The sequence below is a fragment of the Polypterus senegalus genome, chromosome 13 (assembly GCF_016835505.1).
Source record: "Polypterus senegalus isolate Bchr_013 chromosome 13, ASM1683550v1, whole genome shotgun sequence".
In the NCBI taxonomy this organism is placed as follows: Eukaryota; Metazoa; Chordata; class Cladistia; order Polypteriformes; family Polypteridae; genus Polypterus; species Polypterus senegalus.
The window spans coordinates 122,351,318-122,371,464 of NC_053166.1; the positions used below are offsets into that span (position 1 = coordinate 122,351,318).

General features: G+C 41.0%; 1 protein-coding gene across 1 annotated transcript in view; it reads left to right on the forward strand.

Moving 5' to 3' along the window:
- Window positions 1-3,601: 3,601 nt before the first annotated feature.
- The window catches only part of LOC120542474 (voltage-dependent T-type calcium channel subunit alpha-1H-like), an 88,042-nt gene continuing 71,496 nt past the window's right edge, over window positions 3,602-20,147 (forward strand). The window contains 2 exon segments of the mRNA XM_039774980.1: window positions 3,602-4,105; window positions 4,445-4,749. Of these exon segments, the coding sequence (XP_039630914.1) occupies window positions 3,965-4,105; window positions 4,445-4,749 (446 nt within the window). The 5' untranslated portion in view covers window positions 3,602-3,964.

Sequence of the window (20,147 nt, forward strand, 5' to 3'; positions counted from 1 at the left end):
CCCCCCCCCCATTGATACCCTGTGAGATACATGCAAACCTTCTGGTCATGACATAAGCCAAGTACTTAAGAATTGTGAGGCAGCATACTTTATTCATAGAAATCACCATGATATACAATTCAAGATTGAATACGGACTCACACAAAACTTGCACAAATGCAAACTGAAAAATCGTTCAGGTGAGATAAAGGAAAGGTAAAATCATAAAATGACTGAATCAACTGGCAAATAAAGCTAAATCCAAAAAATGTATTATGCATGTGTTACCAATATCTGTAATCACTCATACGGCTGAATGTAGAAAAGACAAAATAAATATAATATAATGTACTTTTTCTACATACTTACATTGTAATACAGATGTCATCTTGATTTTTAAAAATGTTTTGAGTGTTGCAGCTTCTTATACAGCTGAACTGATATTGTAAGACCATAACTGCTTTAAGTTCTGTAACTAATTTTTCTGCACTTTGTTAAAAAAAAATCAATTAAATTATTGGACCAAAAATAACAATGTCTCCAGCACAACACAGGCATTTAAATACTGAGCATATGGCAGTTCCTTGAGCAATATTTTGTTTTTAGACTATTTATTGCCCTGCGGTGGACTGGCGCCCTGCCCGGGGTTGGTTTCCTGCCTTGCGTCCTGTGTTGGCTGGGATTGGCTCCAGCAGACCCCCGTGACCCTGTAGTTGGGATATAGCGGGTTGTATAATGGATGGATGGATGGACTATTTGTTCCATCATTTTGTGAACTTACAATCTACTCTCTATATATAACATCCTAAGCCTAAAAGTGCAATAATTTTATGTCACATTTTTGTCACGCTTTAAATCGGGCTTATTTTAAAACCTACAAATATACTGTATGTTTGGTATCATTCTTTTCAGAATTTATCGAACTTTAATGTGATGTTGTTAGATTTTCAGATTTGTATTCCATTTTTAAATCATAAACTAAAAAATATCAAGAACTCATGTTCTGCGAGACAAGACTTTGTGCCAAAACATTTAACCACACTAAATTAAAGACAAAGAGTAAGACAGCTGCTGTACAGGGTTTTAAACGTTCAAAGCGCTGCACAAGATGGAGATCACGCCAGCAGCTGATCGAGCAAAAAGGAGGTTAAAAAATAAAAACTGTATTTGTTTCCCATTGTAGCACCGTTTAAGAGGGGGTTTCGTAGGAGGGACCGCATCTCCTTGGGGTGCATTCAGGCCCCCTCTTCACAATGCTAGTGGCAGAGACACGATATGACTGGCACTTAGCCCCTTGGGGATTGGTGAGCGAAGCAAGCAAGGGGGAAACCCTTGATATCCAATAAAAAAATAAACAAAAAACAAACAAACCAAATGTCTATCTATCTATCTATCTATCTATCTATCTATCTATCTATCTATCTATCTATCTATATGGACAGTCTGATATTATGGCATAACCAATAAGAGCAGGGTATGTTCCTTCTGCACTCTTACTATTACTGATTCTTTAATGGCTCTTTATGGTTCTTTACTTGGTTGTGTGTTCCTCATATACCTTGATAAAGCACCACTTTATTCATATGAAGAATTGTCTGCATATTAAATTGGTTCTTAGTGCTTTGAAAAACTTTCTAATATGTGAGAAAAAGCTGAAAGCTATAATGTAAGGTAGGCTACCTAGAAGGACGCTAACAGATTGAGAAAACCTGCACTCAGTCTGAGTTATTGTATGCAGTGAGAGTCGTTTTAATATCTCGACCCACTGGTATTTCACACATCTGTTATCATCTGTTCATGATTATGTATGGAGCTTGTTATGGATTTAATAAAAGGTTCCTTTACGTGGATGGGTCTTGGGACCCAAAAATGTTTTTCTTAGGGCATTGCACTAAAGAACCACTCCGGCACCTTTATTTTTAAGAGCAAAGTTCTCCAAAGGACACAGTTTTTAAAGCAACACATTGACACCTATTAGGCTATACCATTAAATATTCTGATCTTCCAGCAATTTTCTGTCCAGTTTAAAGAGGTACTATATTTTAAATAACTCCCTGAATGCCTGTGCATAAGAAAATTTATTTTTTGGAAAATCTCCCAGCGTCCAAAATAACATCTTATGTGTCAGCCAGAGATCCTCCCTGCCCATGGTTCAATTGTTCCTTTTATGTCTGTTCTGTTCATTTCTTATTGCTGTTCATTTAGTTTCTTAAAATCAAAGTATCTTTTTCCGTGCAGGACACTAACAGATCTTTCCCTGTGTTATTGTATGCGGCGACAGTCCTTTTAAAACCATTAACCCATTGGCATTTCACAAATCTGTTACCATCAGGGTTATTTACTGCATGGAGCCAGTTACAGATCTAAATACATAAATGGTTCTTTCTGGAGCCTTCATGTGGATGGGTCTTTTGGGAAACAAAACCGGTTTCCTATTGTTCTGAAGAACCACTCTGGCACTTTTATTTTTAAGAATGCGCTCAGTTAAATTTAATTTAGTCTTATCCCATGTGGGTCAAACCAAACCTTATGTCCTTTTAAGTCAGTGTTGATAATGCAAAGTTAAAGATACCATTATTGTATGTATTAATTGTCCATCAAACTATTTCAAATAGATATATTAACACTAATCATTAATTTAGACAAATTAGCAAAAATATTTTTTCATATTAAAAGTAATATTTCATTTACGCAAATTAGCAAAAGTAAATTTTCATTTGTATTACTGTAGCAAGGTTCATCGACTGTGTCAGTTTTTGATCATTAAAATATCGATTCAGTGTAGAATTCGTAGATAATAATCTACAGAATATGTTCCTTATGTAGACTTACTGTCATCCTTTTTTATATTTGTCCTTAATCCACGTGTGATTGTGTCATCTCACCACTGTTAGTATGCAGTGAGGATATTCTGGGCCAGCGTGATCCGTGCTGAATCCTCTCCTCTTCCACTTCTCTTCCTTACATGTTTGGTATTTTTAAAGGACTGTGGCGAATGTCACCGTGCCGCTTTTATTCATAAAAACCAGAGTATTCGTGCTTTCGCCACTCTGATCTAAAATGAATATGTTTGATAATGGATAGATGGATTAGTGTTGTATTTTTCAGTATATTTTTCACTTTTATATTTAGTACATATGCACTGTGTGATACTAAAGCTCTTTAGTTTACTCTCGGTATTTTATGAAAGCGGAGAGTCCGATCCAGGCAGAGTCTTCTGAAGTCTTCTTTTCACTGTTCACGTGTGGGTATCGTATATGCAGGTATTTCTGGTCTCAAGAGAAATTTAACTGTTTCAGATTAAACAAAGACATTAAAAAAGATACAATTGCACACAAGTCGTAGCGCTACTTGCTTTGACGACCCACAACCCAGGATGGAATCCTTTAGTGTTGACTACTCGCTAGTCATCTGTGCCTTCACCTCAGTTTCCTTACCCATAATGGTCGAGCAAATATATTTGACAATATATGAGTAAACTATGATAATGATTTATTTTAAAATAAAGTTTTAAAAATACATCTAAATATTATTATATCACGCTTATTGTATCCCTTTATAATAAAACCACAGCACACTGGATCCATCTGCTACTTTTAGAAATCTGAACCACACCTTCAGTCTTCATCCGTACGTTAAATATGCTTGTTTTAAGTGGTTCGGAAAGAAGATGTTAGCGGAGAAATGACGGAACCGATGTCTACAGTTGCAGGCGCCAGTGGCAAGAACCCCAAGCACCAGTGTCTAGCACCCGAAGATACAGAAATCCACTAGGATACGCCCGCCTTCCAGCAGCTCATTTGCCGTGGACGCTCTAATTGTCAGAGCAGAGCTCCGCTGGGTCACGTGACCCGAACCCCTTAGCTAAATCCGAAGTTTTCAGATTCACTGTGACTGCGGGATTCGCCGCATGCACGCGAAGTACTTGTTCTATTCCCGTGTATGTGATAAAGACTAGAGAAATATCTCCAGCGCCAGTCGTTGTATGATTAATTTGTCATCTGATTTACACAGCGAATTTGCTGGCGCAGATGGAATACGAACGCCCGTCAGGAAGGGATTTCTTAAATATATGGTGGAGGTGAAGGTCTACGCCTATGGAAACTCAACGGTGCTCCTTATTAAGGTAAAAGCTTTTTCTGTAAATTCGAGTAGCACCGATTGCCTTCATAAATCATATATTGCTTTTTAAGGTAGTGGCTTTGGTTAAATTATGCCTGGTTGCTGAGGTTTTTCGTCGAAAAGTAAAATATGTGGACTTGGTTATTCATATTGTAAGACTTACATTACAGTTTTGGTCGCCTTATTTTATTTTAAGTATGTGTGTGTGTGAGCGACTATTTTATGTTTTATTTCATGTGCCCGATCGTTCCTGATTTTATTACTCAGAGCTGAGTTGTTGAGGTTCGCACCCTCTTCCTAATGTCTACCTGACCTGTCGGTAACCCTCTGCATCTCCCGGCAGGTTCCAACTGTCAGTTGTGCTATCATGACCGATGGCGACAGGGGAACGCAGATCCATCCACTGGGCGGCAAGGATGCCAGGGTCCCAATATCAGAGTCAGGGGACGATGAGGACGGAGGCAGCACAGACAACCCCGTTCAAGGGAGCCTCGGTTCGGGAGACTCATGTGGTCCTGAACGGGTCGCGGACTTGGGTTCTGACAGTGAGGAGCAGCTCCAGTATCCGCTTTTGGCTCCGGTTGTCTTCTTCTACCTCAAGCAAACGACGCGCCCTCGTAGCTGGTGCCTGCGACTGGTCTGTAATCCATATCCTTTTCATTACGAATCCGAAGGAGAAATGCGGGTATAAAAGACAAGATGGGCAAACGCACCTCCTTATTTGGTTCATGTGTCCTGGAGTGTTTTTTTTTTTTGCTTTCAGGAAACAGGAGTTGTCTAATATATGGTACATATTGTTCATGAATATATTTCCAAATCAATTTGCTCTTTAATTTAAAATACATTTTAGAGCCCGTGAATATATGCCTAAATCACGTCCAAAAGAATAGTCTCGGAAACAACAAAAAATGTGAAGTATGAGCCCCCTGTTTTATAGTGCAGGTGCAAAGAATAAACCGACTAAGCATTTGCTTAGGGCTCGGGGGTGGTATTATGTGGAGTGTTGGAGTGGGGAAGCGAGTTTACTTTTTTAGGTGTGCGTGTAACTGGAATCCCCTTCGTCGTCCGCATCCCCCAAATGTTTCTGGTTTAGGTCGACAAACTGACAGCACCATAGCTACTCCATTCTCCGCTCCGATTTTTAGATTTTATTCAGGAAAAGACTCAGTTCGGCAATTACATAACTGAATCTCGGTAATAACAGCGTGTTAATGAGGATGGCTGGTGTTTTGTGCCGCAGATGAAGCTGGAGCTTAATGAACTTCAGCAACTCCTCTGGAAGGGAAGCTGTTAAAAAGTCACATCGATTGTATACGGTGACACACAATAGAACTTGGAGCCGTTCGCTGTCCGAATGTGTCATTTTTATCATTTTCTTCCTCTGCCCCTTCCTTGCTTGTAGACTAACAAAAGGGATTGAGGCGACATGCGCATTTGTTAAATTACAAAATGTACTGTATCGGGGAACACGAGGCAATTCGCCGTGCATGTGCTCGTCCTAAAAAATAACGGCGAGATTGGAGGGAGTGATCGATGAAGCTTAGCCTTAATATTTTTGTAGGCGTTGCCCCAGGTCGCTCCGAACGAGTATCCGACCTGAAAGGACTTTATAAATAATTCGGTTAGGAGTCGCCCCCTCCGGGCCTGGCGCGCAGCTGCTGTTGGGAGACGACGCGCGTGTTTCTCACATTATTTATTTAGCCATTATTAAGCCTGCCGTTCCTGCCAGTTTACGTACTGCTTCGTGCCGCGCTGCGAGTGTGGCTCACTTCACACCGTGACAAGTACCATCCCAGTGGTGTTTCAGAATGCAAGCAGAGATAGATCGAGGCCCATGTTCAAATGCCAGGGAAAGTTAGTGTAGACGGACGTGTGGCGAATGTCTCTCCGAGAAATTTATTTGGTAGATTTAATTTTATGAAAAGGAAAATGCGCGTGTGTCGAGTGGCGTACGTTAGGTTTGCTTTATTGTGTGTGTTGAGAGCGCACAGTATGTATAGCGTCTTTATATTTCGCCTTCCCCTTTTATAGTGGTCGCACTAAAGAGACGATCACAAGTCAATGCAACGTAAGAACAGCCAGAACTTAAAAAATACAAATAAAAACAAGCGTCATTTTTGAGCGGCAACGAGGCAGGGCATTGTAATATGAATAAATAATAACTAAAAGTACACCGCAGCACCTTTAAAACGGCCTGATGGATCAAGTGTCGCACGATTTTCTGCATGAATGGCAGTTTTCAGCATCCCTGCTGCTTTTTTAACCCCATACTCTTCCATCTCTGATGTGAGATTGGTTCAGAGCAGAAGAGGCGCGTTATTATAGCAATTCACGTGGAGGAAGACACACAGAAATTTCCAAAGCTGACCTTGATTTGTCATTGTTTCTGTTGTATTAAAAAGAGCTGAATAAAATACCTGAGAAAACGGGCTCTCATGCTCATAGGAAAAATTGTGGCTCATGTGACTGTGGACGGGGGGTGCGGATTTTCAGATAAAAACATGAATGTCACGGCCCACACGTGACTCCCCGTTTCTGGGCATCTGTGGCTCTTCGTCTATCTTTATTTGTCAAGGTCTCAGTGGATGCTGCTGTGATAGAGAGGCAGCTGAGATCTTTTTGTCTTTTACTCATGACTTCAGCAGAGGCTTTTTTTTTTTCTTTGTGAGGGTTTTTTAAACAGTGGCGCACAACTCTTCTTTTTCAAATTTGCAGCGTCTGCAATTTTTTTTTAATTTATTCTAGGCAAGCTGTTAAGTTCTTAAAAAACCTTCTCATTTAAGAGAGTACCCACATCTGCAGGGCTTCAGATCAATCATTTGTCAATCAAATGATCAAACTGTCATTCAGCCCTCCTCCTGTATAGGGCCTGCTCAGTTGAGTGTGTTTAGAGTGAGATCAGGAACACTTGTATCACTCAGAAGGAATGAAACTTGGTTGAGCGCTGAAGTAGCTCATCAAATCATCAAAATGTCTAAGGTGAGGTCGTCTGTCAGAATGACAGTTGATTTTCTGAATCTGTGTAATCCAATCACTAGGAACTGCACTGTATGCTGTTCTTTGCAGGGGCTTCTTTCAACAATTCAAATACCTGCTGTTATTTGGACAGCAGGTGACTCCTAACTGCCCACATGTGATGATATAGATGTAGAAGGTGTGTCATGAGATTTCATATCAAGTAAGGCGTGGTACCATGTTGGTTTGCAGCAGTGGGTCTTTTTGCTTTTTCTTATGTGTGTCTCATCACTTCGTAAAGCGTTCAACTCAGTTGATCGAGCTGCTCTGTGGGACATCCTGAGATTTTGCAGGATCCCCCCGAGGTTGCTGGATATCATGGCCAACCTGTACACTGGTACTGTGAGTGCTGTGCAGAGTGGAGGCAGAAGCTCTTTGTTTTTCCCAGTTGATTCTGGGGTTCGTCAGGGGTGTGTTCTTACACCTACTCTCTCTTCTGTTTCCTTTTCCGGTGTCCTTTTGGTGGTGCGCCACCACCATCTACTCAAAGCACTGTGATATTCCAACAATGATGGATGGATTAAAAGCCAGAAGTCTGTATGACCATCAACATCAAGTGACTCCATGAGAACCCTAACTACAAAGAGGACTATTTCATTTATGTTAGGTAGAATGCCCAGAGGGGACTGGGCGGTCCTGTGGCCTGGAACCCCTGCAGATTTTATTTTTTTCTCCAGCCATCTGGAGTTTTTTTGTTATGTTTTTTCTGTCCACCCTGGCCATCGGACCTTATTCTTTTTCTATGTTAACTAATGTTGTCTTATTTTAATTTCTTATTTTGTCATTTATTTTTCTTTTCTTCATTATGTAAAGCACTTTGAGCTACTTTTTGTATGAAAATGTGCTATATAAATAAATGTTGTTGTTGTTGTACTCTGTTCAATGCTGGTATGGACTGGGTGTTGAGCAGGGTCATGGGGTTCAGAGGCTGTGGGGCATCTGCTGGTGAAGAAAGATTCATGGATCTTGACTTTGCTGATGATGCTGTGATCTTCATGGAGTCAATGAAGGCTCTGATTGGGGTGCTCGAGAGACTGAGCGAGGAGTCTGAGTGTCTGGACTTGTGAGTGTCCTGGATAAAAACCAAGATCCAGGCCTTTAATGACCTCTTGGGCACAGCCATCAGCAGTGTGTCTGTTTGCAGAGAGAGTGTTGACCATGTTGAGAGGTTTGCTTACCTTGGCAGTGACATTCATGTCTCTGGTGACTCTTCCTATGAAGTCAGTAGACAGATTGGGAGAGCATGGGGGGTCATGAGGTCGCTGGAAAGGGGTGTGTGGTTCCCCCTGATATCTATGCAAAAGGACGAAGGGCCAAGTCTTTAGAGTCCTGGTGCTTCCTGTCTTGCTATTTGGTTGCAAGACATGGACGCTATCCAGTGACTTGAGACAAAAACTGGACTCCTTTGGTACTCTGTCTCTCCAGAAAATCTTTGGGTACCTTTGATTTGACTTTGTGTCGAATGAACGGTTGCTCATGGATTCCCAAATGAGGCACATTACCTGCATTGTGAGGGAGCATCAGTTATGGCACTACGGCCATGTGTCGCATTTCCCAGAGGGTGATCCAACTCATAACATCCTCATTGTTGGGGACCCGAATGGCTGGACTAGGCCAAGGGGTCACCCACGTAACACTTGGCTGCGGCAGATAGAGGGTCATTTCCGGAGGGTGGGATTGAACCATGTGTCTGCCTGGGGAGTTGCCAACCGGGATCCCAAATTGTTTTGTCATGTGGTGGGCGGCAACGCACTGTACCAGTGCATGCTCCCCAACTTGACTTGACTCGTCTCATCATTGTTCCAAGTAATGATGAAGAGTGATGAGGGATTGTATTGTGTGAGCAGTTTTAATTTCAGTGTCTTTGGAACTTTGCTAATGCTCAGAATTATTGTGCTGTACCACAAAAATGGCGCCATGGTGGTTTTCGGCGTATACAGTGTTTTAAAGACATGACACTGTCACTTTACAAAAAAAAACTTTCTTGTAAATCCTTTTGTTCGCTTTAAGAGTTTTGTTAAAGTAGTACAAGAAGTGATCAAAACAATTTGAGTGTGACCTAGAAGTGGAAGCTCTTAAACTAAGCAAGTTTTATATTTTAAAATTTTCCCAGTGAAAACTAGTACTCTTGCTGTAACGTTCACAAAGCTTTTTATTTTGTTAATGCTAATCATATAAAACATTGTCCTGCTTGCATGATCTCTCTTCTGTAGCTGACTTGACATTTTCATTATTTACCTCATGTATCCCAAAGAGGCATCCTTTAGACTGCATGGTTAACAGGTGGAAGTTGCACCAGAATATCAAGCATAGTTAGAGGGCATTGTCGTGAAGAAGAATGGAGATGGTTGATTGCTTTTCTCTCCACTTTTACAGATTGAATTTTGGAAACACCAAAATAAATCAGCATACTATTGACTGATTATGTACAGTAGTCCTTTTGGGACATATAATCAATATGGATTCCACTCTCCATGTCATAAAAACTAATTGTGCAAAATCTGACTGTTATTGGCTGGGATCTTAAATTTGTTTGATGTTGGAGGATCACCACGTTCCTCTATTTTTGATGATTTGGACCGAGCCTTAATGATGTATCAAAGTTTCATGCTCTGCCATGAAACACTTCTTAGACTTCTCTGATTAATCCAAAGTTGTCCTTGGAACACTGGATGTGGTAATGCTTCACTACAGAAGTCAATACTCTGGTCACCCAGAGTGCACAGACCTTGCTTGTGTTTAATTGCTCATGAAGAATAGGTTCAATTGACCCACAACTAATCCCAATACTGCTTGCTACATCATGCTTTGTCACTCTTTGATTCTTCATTATGATTCATTCCACAGTGGCAAAATTTTCTTCTGTCATTAAGGTCGAAGGCCGGCTGGACCTTGGGTCATCTTTGAAAGAAATGCTGCCACAAAGGAATTCTGCAGCCCTCTCTTTACTATGGCATATGAAGGAGGCTAGTCTTTGACTAAGCAAGGCTGAATCTCCGAAGACATTATTGTTCTCTAGCATTAGAAATTTAGTGATGGCACAATACTTGATTTTGCACTTTGTGGCATCCATGTTTACTTAGTTTTGAAACAAGAAACATTCTCTATAAACCATAAATATTAGGAACTTATAATTCAAATATTTTAATACACACTAGCCCCTGGGCAGCACGGTGGCACAGTGCTAGCGCTGCTGCCTCACAGTAAATAGACCTGGGTTCACTTCCCGGGTCCTCCCTGCATGGAGCTTGCATGTTCTCCCCGTTCCTACAGGTGCTCTGGTTTCCTCCCAAAGACATGCAGGTTAGGTGCATTGGCAATCCTAAATTGTCCCTAATGTGTACTTGGTGTGTGGGTGTGTGTGCCCTGTGATGGGGGCCTTGCACCCTGTGCTGGCTGGGATTGGCTCCAGCAGACCCCCATGGCCCTGTGTTAGGATATAGTGGGTTGAAGAATGACTGACTGACATTAGCTACTAGCTACTAGCCGCATACACAATCAGAACTGTAGAATACCGGAGTTCAGCATCAGGCACACAATATTTAGATTATTCCTTGTTTCTATCATTCATCCATTTTCCAAACCCACTTTATCCTGAGTGGGGTCATGGAGGACCCTATTGCAGCAAGGCAGCACAGTCCCTGGACAGGGTGCTAGTCCATCACAGCATACACACACACTGTCTCTCACACACACACACTCTCACACACACGCACACACACACAGACACTCATGCACACCAAAACCAATTTTTTATGGCTAATCCACTTAACCTGCTTGTTTTTGAATTGTGGGAGGAAAATGGAGCACCCAGGTGAAAACCACATGGACATGAGGAGAACATGCAAACTCCATGTAGGGAGAACTCAGGATATAAAGTGACCCCTAGCTCCTTACTGCAAAGTGGCAGTACTAGCACTGAGCCACTGTGCCTCCCTTGTTTCTATCAGCTCACTGTAGCATACGCTTACTGGACAAAAATTTGTCACCATCCATGAAAGAGGTGATACGCAATTCAGACATCAACAGAGGGTGCCCCAATATGAGCAACGTCCTGCAGTTAGCTGTGTCATGTGATAGGGGTTTCATACAGTGAAAAGGAGTAGTGGCATGCCATGAGTGTTTGGTTCTTTCAGTGAAAAATTGGTCACATGACAGATGTGAATCATTGGTATCAATGGGTTATTGTGTTTGGCCGTGCAAAAGAAAGTAGTGTGCAGGAAGTTGTTGATTTTGTGAATTTTTCAAAGCATACAGTCTAATGGGTCTTGCAGCAGTGGTCTACATTGTAGTCAGTCAATGTCTAGTCGTTGCCAGAACTGCGGTCAAAAGTTGGTGCTCACAGATAGGGACCATTGCCGCATGCTGTGCATTGTGACAGCAAGCCATTTTTACAGCAGTCAAGAATTGCTGCAGTCAGTCAATGCAGTCTCACAACAAGGCATTCTGGAATATACACTCAAAAGAGACCTGCATGCCATGGATATCTGGAGCAGAGTACCATTGAAGAGGCCATCACTAATAGCTATTCATAAAGCTGCACAGTGATAGTGGGTACAGAGCCACAAGCACTGGACTGTTGACACCTGGGAACATGTTTTCTGGTCTGATGAGTTGTGTTTCTCCTTGTACTCATATGATGGGAGGAAACAGGTACACCATAAGCCTCATGATGCCTTCCATGAGGACTGTGGACAAGATGCTGTTCAAATGCAAGCAGCTCTCTGATGTTCTGGGAGATGTTTCAATTACCAGGAAATGGGTCCTTTAGTTAAGGTGATGCCGCACTTAATCCAGAAGGACTACATTAGGCTTCTGGATGACCATCTGATACCTTCTGTGCTTCATCACTGGAGTATATACAGAGAGACTGTCCCAGTCTTCTAAAATGACAATTTGCAGATAGAACAATCTGAAGCATTCTCGCACCTGCCGTTTTGGTCTCCAGGCTACAAAAAGGACATAGCAGCACTTGAAAAGGTCCAGAGAAGAGCGACTAGGCTGACTTCAAGGCTATAGGGGATGAGTTATGAGGAAAGATTCAAAGAACTGAGCCTTTTCAGTTTAAGCAAAAGAAGATTAAGAGGAGATGTGACTGAAGTGTTTGAAATTATGACGGGAATTAGTACAGCGGATCAAGACTGTTATTTTAAAATGAGTTCATCAAGAACACAGGGACATAGTTGGAAACTTGTTATGGGTAAATTTTACACAGACATTAAAGTTTTTCTTTACACAGAGAACCACCAATAGCGTGGAAGACAATAAGAATTTAGGGACTTTCAAAACTCTATGTTTTCTTAGAAAAATTGAGGATAGGACTGGTGAGCTTTGTTGAATGGCCTGTTTTCATTTAGCTTGTTCTAATAATTCTCAACTGATCTGTGAAATCCCCAGAATTAAATCCCATAGAAATACTGTGGAACTGTTTGGAGCAACGAGTGAAATGCCAGCAGAACCATCTAACCAATGTGGCCGAACTGTGAGATGAAAATTGATGTTGTCTTTATCTGCAAACCGGCGGCATTCTTGTCAAACTGAATTGCAGCTGTTCTTCTGTCTCAAAGAGTTGATAGATAGATAGATAGATAGATAGATAGATAGATAGATAGATAGATAGATAGATAGATAGATAGATAGATAGATAGATAGATAGATAGATAGATAGATAGATAGATAGATAGATAGATAGATAGATAGATAGATAGATAGATAGATAGATAGATATGAAAAGCACGATAGATAGATAGATAGATAGATAGATAGATAGATAGATAGGAAATTATTTGTCCTCAGGGGGAAATTTGGCTATTACTATTATTACATTTCATTCAGATTATAGCTTTCTGAGTACAGTATTGCAGCTAGATGTTACATTCCTGGGAAGACGGATGAAAGCACAGTGCATAACATAAGCTGTTTCCGAATCTTGTTGCAGCATTCAACATCCCTATCACATTTTATTTTGAGCATATGTTCATATTTCTTTCATTCTGTTCTGCAATTGCGGATCCTCAAAGGATATTGGAGGAAAGGAAGAAACTCGTTGTGGCAGATTCAGAAAGCGACACTTAACGTTCACGTGTGAGAAGACACTGCACATCAACCTGGAAGGATAGACATCTACATTTTCTTTCTAAAAAAATTAAACACTATGTCTCAAAGAGATTAGGATAAGACAAGAAGTTGTTATCAGGATTGGGTAAACATCTCACGCAGAGCAAACTATTAACTGATGCCAGCATCATTTGGACTCCACCATGATTATGAAATATACTGTAGTATTCTTTGTTAGTGCTTGCCTTGTGTCCAGTGCTGTCAGACTGCCTCTAGCGAATCTGAGAATGTGAAATTGTGAAGATTGGCTGAGAGATTGTAGATTAGGATGGCTTTGGCTTAAAATTGTGTAGTGTCAGCAAGTAGGAGATTTATTTTTCACAGGGGTCATGGGGATAATATATATGCTCAACACACTTTCTGACCCCACATTATTGAAAAGGAGTTAAGTAAAAGGTAAGCCTTCATTCACCCTTGAAGATGTGGTTGTCATGTTGTGCCATATCTGCCAATATTTGATTCCACTTTCCTTAAAATAAACAAAACAACAAGTCTATTTCCCTTGTACTTTCCATACAGTTACCGGCAAAGAAGGACACCGTGCAAAGTCTGCCATGCTTACGAAGTTACATCTGACTCTAAATAAATGGCTTTGCTGGAAATCTGAAATTATTAAGCTAACCTACTAGGTATGCCACACACCGAAAACACAATTTATTATATCACAGCTTCATTTCGATCACATCAAATGTCCAGTTAGCCAGGGCTATTAAACAGAGCATGTTTCTTTTATTTCTTATAATTGTCTAAGAAATGAATGCCAGAATAGCAACAGGAGTCCTTCTGTCGCCATCTGACTTGCTCATGTGTTATACTTGCACGTGTCAGGGCTGGGGGGTTAATTCAGACCTCTTTTTTGCAATCTTTCTGTCTGCAGAATTTGCTCATAGTCCTATTTTTAATTTGATCCGTGATGTGTTAAAGTTTGCGTAGGAGTGCAGTATGTTATCTGTACCAGCGGGAAACATCCAGCAGTCTGACCTTTCCTAAGCTTCCCTGTACATACGCCGCCACAGCTTTCAAAGGAGAACTTGCCGTTCTGGCCATTGCCCTCCAGCTTTGTGCCATCAACAGTCAGCCAGAGACAAACAATCTCGAATTCACATCACGTCTTTCCATTACATTTGAACCCAAGTTAAAGTTTATTGTCTGGGCATCAGGTACAGATCTGAGTTATTATTGAGGTGTTTAAGTAATTCTAAGAAACCCTACTCAGAGGATGCCAGCCTTCCACACACTGAAGGTGTCACACAAAATGCTTTTTGTACTTGGAGTTGTAACTGGGTGGTCTAAATGTTGGATGGGAAGATGGTCCTTTCTGATTTAAGGCAGCATTTTTTATCTGGTGTGAAAAGAACCATTACTCATTTAGGAATAGAAGAAATATTTTCTGACTTAAGTATGAACATTTCATTATTCTTTAGAGCTGTGACCAGTCTTATGGTATCTGTGGCTTGTGGAATCTTTTCAGAGTTTGCATGTGAAGCACCCTTTACATTCTTGGATGTGAGAAATCCTTCTTTTGAAATTATTGCTAATACAGGTTTACATACAAATGATCATTTTCAACTTTTCAGATTTGGGAATCTCAAGAATCTTGTCTAACACAGAATTGGAGGAGTCCTTGTTGATTTGAAATCTGAGGAACTTTTTTTTCATTATTTGGTAGGAGGATCATTTCTGATTTGGAGTGAAAGGATTTGTGCCTGAAACTTTCTTAATTTATAATTCTGTAAATGTTATCCTTCATGTACTATTTGTTTTTGGACTGACCTATCAAGAACCATTTCTCATTTGGGAGAGTGAATCAGATGATAGCTAGATAGCTGGAACATCAGTCCACAGATAGATAGATTGATAGACAGATCTTTATTTGTCCCCATGGGGACATTTGGCTTTTTATGGAAGCTCTTTAAATAAATAAATACATAAATGGGTAGATGAATATGTATACACACAATATGGTCTGGCAAACTGTCCAGGGTTTGTTCCTGACTTTCATCCTATGCTAGCTGGGAGAGGCTCCAGCAGACCCCCGCGACCCTGTTCAGGACTAAGTTTGTTGGAAATTGACTGACTGACTGACAATATGGTCTGAACACACACCAGAAAGAAAAAAGGAAGAACATTTCAAAAGAAAGAAAACCTCTGACTTGGTGGTCCCAGTAACAGTGAGGCATTTTGCAGTATAAAGGGGCTCCATTACATTTCTTGACATGCTTTGTTGGCTGACAGTCCTCAGTGTCAGTGTGTCAGAGAGAGGATGTGCAGCATTGTTCATAATGACACTCAGTTTTGTTTTATTTCTCTTCTTTGCCACTACCACCTGGGGGTCCAGAATGCATCCCATAACTGAGCCTATCCTTTTAATTAGCTTGTTGATTCGGTGGGCTAATTATGTCTGATTTGGGAGCAACAATCTTTACTGATTTTGACTGTATGAGTTTTTGTTTAATCTTTTTCACATTTGCGGCTTTATGGAATTCTTTTTGATTTAACTGGTGAAAACAGTTTCTCATTTTGGATTGTGTACAATTACTTCAAATCTGAGTGGAAGGGTGTTTTTAGATTTGGGATGTGAAGTTTTCTTTCTATTTTGGAATCTCTCTTGATTAGCTGGGTAAAGATTTTTTTTTCCAATTTTGATTTTGAGAAACCTTCCTTTTAATGTAGTTATGAGGATTTTTTTCTGAATTGGGATATGAATCCAGAATGTTGACACTCCTTTCCTATTTAGAGAATCCTCTTTACGAAACCATTTTTGATGATGAGAAATTGTTTCTAATTTGGAAATTGTGATGAACTGTTTTGCCTGTAATAGATTGATACTTCATCAGGGACTGATTCTTGCATTGTGCCCAAGCATGCCATAAACGTCTCTGGTATAAAGAAGTTACAGAAAATGAATGGATGGATGGCTGAATTGTTCTGAATTTGTTTGTAAATTGTAAGCAGTGTTGCAGCACTGTGGCTCAGTAACTAGCTCTGGCGGAACACAGATCCTGTGTCTTAGCTTTGACTACTGCGCCTGACCAGTTCCTGTTCACAATTTGCATGATCTCCCTGTGTCCATGTGAGGTTTTCCCAGGGTTCTCCAGCTGTCCTCCCAAAGATGTGAATGTTACGTTAATTGGCGATTGCAACACTGAGCATGAGAGCACAAATGTCAACCTGACTTGTTCCTAATGCTGCTGGCACAGACTTTCGCCACCCATGACAATACATTGGATTATATGAGTCTGAGAAATTTCTGTTCTGTTATTTTTTCTTTTTTGGGGTTGATGATTCAGTCTTGATTTGTTTTTGATTACTTTTCTACTTTAGGTTTACCTTTTCGATTTTGGGATTGCAAGACTTTTTTTGTCAGATATGATAGATGAGTAATCTTTATTGATTTGGGGTTTAATAAATTATTTCAGATTTTGGGTATTAGAAACCAATTACTATTGAAAATTATTCAAATTGGAGGGTTTGTTTTTTTCTAATTTGGGATTGTGAGGAATATTTTTCTGATCTGAAGTGCGAGAAATCCTTCCTGATTCAGGATGTAAAGTGTCCTTTCAAGTCTTTCATAAGTGGAATTCAATTTCAATTAATCATTCTCCTGTAGAGCATGAGAAGCGTACTCTGATTTGGAGTGTGGGGAACTCTCATTTGTGATAGAACTGCAATGGGTCATTTCTGAATCTGGATGTGGAATGTGGTTTCTCATCTGAGGATTGAGGACTCCTTTTTTCTTGTACCGTTTTCAAAGATGAAGCGTATTTGACAAATCCTGGCTGTGACTTGGTGACTTGGCTCATTAAAAGTTCACAGATGTATTTGGTTTTCTTAAAATGCAAATTGCCTCCCATGATGCAGCTTTTGTTTTTCGGGCTAACCAGTGTGTGCGAAATCTTGAGGCCAGCCTGATTTCCTGTGATTGTGGCTATCATAACAACATCCCACGTGTTTGGTGCTCTCTTCGTCACATGCGCTGACAAGCCTGGCCAGGTGCTCACTCCGTCCAAAGCTGGGGGACTTGTTCTTTGCTGTGCCCTGTCTCATGGAATGCAAACACCCACACAGAAATGAGAAGAATAATTATTAATGAGCTTTGTGATGTTACCATGGTTACTTGTCTGTGATGAATCTCTAGGGTTGCCTTTACCCAGTCACTTGGAGGCATCCCCTCTGGTACTGATAATTGTTACCATGGCAACAAAGGCCAGCACAACCCAAGGGGGTCGGGTTCCGATGAGCAGCGACTTCTGCAGCTACAACCTGGCAAAGCATTTGTCGATGCAAAAGTCAAATGCGATGTCACGTGGCCAAGTATGAACAGGCACATGCAGATATCAGTGACCACTTTACATTGACCTGACACTTCAGCGCCTTAACCCTCACAACCCAAAACACACCCCCCAACCACTCCTCTCCTCTCTCCCTCCCTCCATTCAACTCAGGCGTTGTTAGACATAATGATGTTGTTCGGTTGTTGGCCCATTTTTACACCTTCACTTTCTACCAGCTCTCGACCCACAATGAAGATTCAGGTAGGTACAGCCCTCCCCCCACTGCATTTTGCAGCCAAATTCACGTGAGTTCTGGTCTGCAGCAGGAGAGCCTGCAGGTGGTGAGAAAGAGAGCAAAAAAAGAGAGAGAGAGAGAGAAAGAGAAGGAGATGTCCCTCCTCCGCATATGAGCTAAAACTGTACTCATGTTGAAATGAGTCCATGCGGCACGGATGTCTCCTCTAATTAGTCAGAAGCGCTCTTGCTCCCTTTCACCTTTCTAGTTCCCCCCCTCTGGTATCAGGAAATCACAAGCTCGCTTTGTTCTCTTGCGAATGAGTGACTTTGCTGCTTGCGACAGAACATGCTGCTTCCAGCTAGATGGGACTTTCTTTTTAGACTCACAGGTGAATAGATACTTGGTGTCAGTTGGCTTTTGTGTAGCGCCTTTCGTGGGGAAACCACCCAATGGACCGCACACAGGGTGCTCTATGAAACTGCAGCCGTGTGGGGTTTATGCCCCTCTCATTTTATAGGATGCTACACTGTCTGCAAATAGTGGTGAGCTGGTGGCAGAGGAGTCACGGTGTCTCCTCATCTGTAAATCTGCTCAACTATGATGCTCCTCACTTGAGCGTTCCATTCCTAAATTAAAAGACAAGATTAAAGTTTGTTCCCGAGATTAGTGTTTGGGATGAAAAGGAGACAGGGTGGTTGACTAATGAGACAGTCACATGGCCATTAGCCTTAATTGCTCAAATAAGAAACCTTTATTTTACATGTCTCCTTTCTTTGCAAATCCCACTCTCTTTCACTGCACTTTACCCAGAGAGCAGCTGCTGGGCTCAGATTCCCTGACACGTGGAGTATGTTCCTGCAGGGTGAAGCTGGAATAGAAGATATTAAGAGTGAATGTGCACGTGTTTATCACTTTTCTCAGTCTATCACTATTACCAGGTGATCACCCTTGGCTCAGGGTCTAAGAAGAGGTGCTAACCATTCAGCTGTTCTCTTCACAATGTCTTTATTTTACACAAAAGCTGATTGGCAGGTGAGGATCATGTAGATTAGGGTGTTTGGAAATGGAGCAAACTGAGGGTTTTAGCTTTCATCACATCTTTAGGGCACAGGTTTTTGTTATCCTAAGCTGCACCCTTGACCTGTAACCCCAGGCTGGTGACAGATGGTGATGGCTAGTGTGATCACCAGAAGACTTTCCAGTTTCCTGAGATGCAGGGCGGATTTTCTTTATGAAAGATGTATTACTGTTGGCAGCAAATTACAAAAACGAGGGGATTTCTCCGAGGAAAAGCTCCGTGCGGATTACCGGCAGGTTGCTAGGCAACCATTTCTTGTGCAGAGCCTTCTCTTTCGGCTAAGTTGACTTAGTGTGACGAGCAAGTGGATCCAGATCAAGACAAAGATAGTTGGTTCCATACACTCCAGCTTCCAGCACAGCCCTCCCTCTCTATCGTTCACAACTCATTTCTGGACTCAAAAGCCAGGATTATGTGCCATGAGTAGGAAGGTTACTTCTTATTCAGATAGAATGATTGATGTGCGACAATTTATACCAATAATTCAGTATACAATGAACCCATAGTTATATATCAGTAACATGGGAATATCATTCTCTCCGCTCTTAACAGAACACAATCCACCTTAATAAAAGGTCTGAGTGTCTGTTCATTTTGCTATGTCTCTGTTATGTGTCATTTGGCATAGGATTCATAAAAGAAATGCTAATGTTTTTGATGCACCATCTGTTGGAATGAAAAATGTAATGGTTTTTATTACTACATGCATTACAAAATACATTCCAGTAGATGGTGCACTGCAGACTCTAACACTGAATACATCCAACAGAAAGTAGCAGACAGAAATCAGCTTATACACCTTAATAAAAGAGCAAGCGTGTGTTTCTGTGCGTCCGTCCAGTTGCAATGTCTCTCTTATATGCCATTTGGTATGGGAATTGTAAAATCAGTGTTAACGTTTGTGGTGCACCATTTGTTGGAATGAAAAATGAAATGAATGGTATTACTACACACATTACAAAATACATTCCAATAGATGGTGCATTGCAAACTGTAACAGTCAATACGTCCAACAGAAAGTAACTGCTGGATATACATAAATCAGCTTATTTATTTTAATGAAAGGACAAGTGTCTGGGAGTGTCTGTCTGTGTGTCCGTCTGCTTGCAATGTCTCCATTATATGCCATTTTGTATGGGATTCATAAAAGCAGTGCTAATGCTTGTAAAGCTTCCTCTGTTGGAATGAAAAATGCAATTCATTTTAGTACTACATGCTTTGCAAAAGGCATTCCAATAGATGGTGCACCACCGACTCTAATGATGAATACTTCCAAGAGAGAGTAACTGCTGGACAGACAGAAATCAGCTTAGCTGTCTTATTA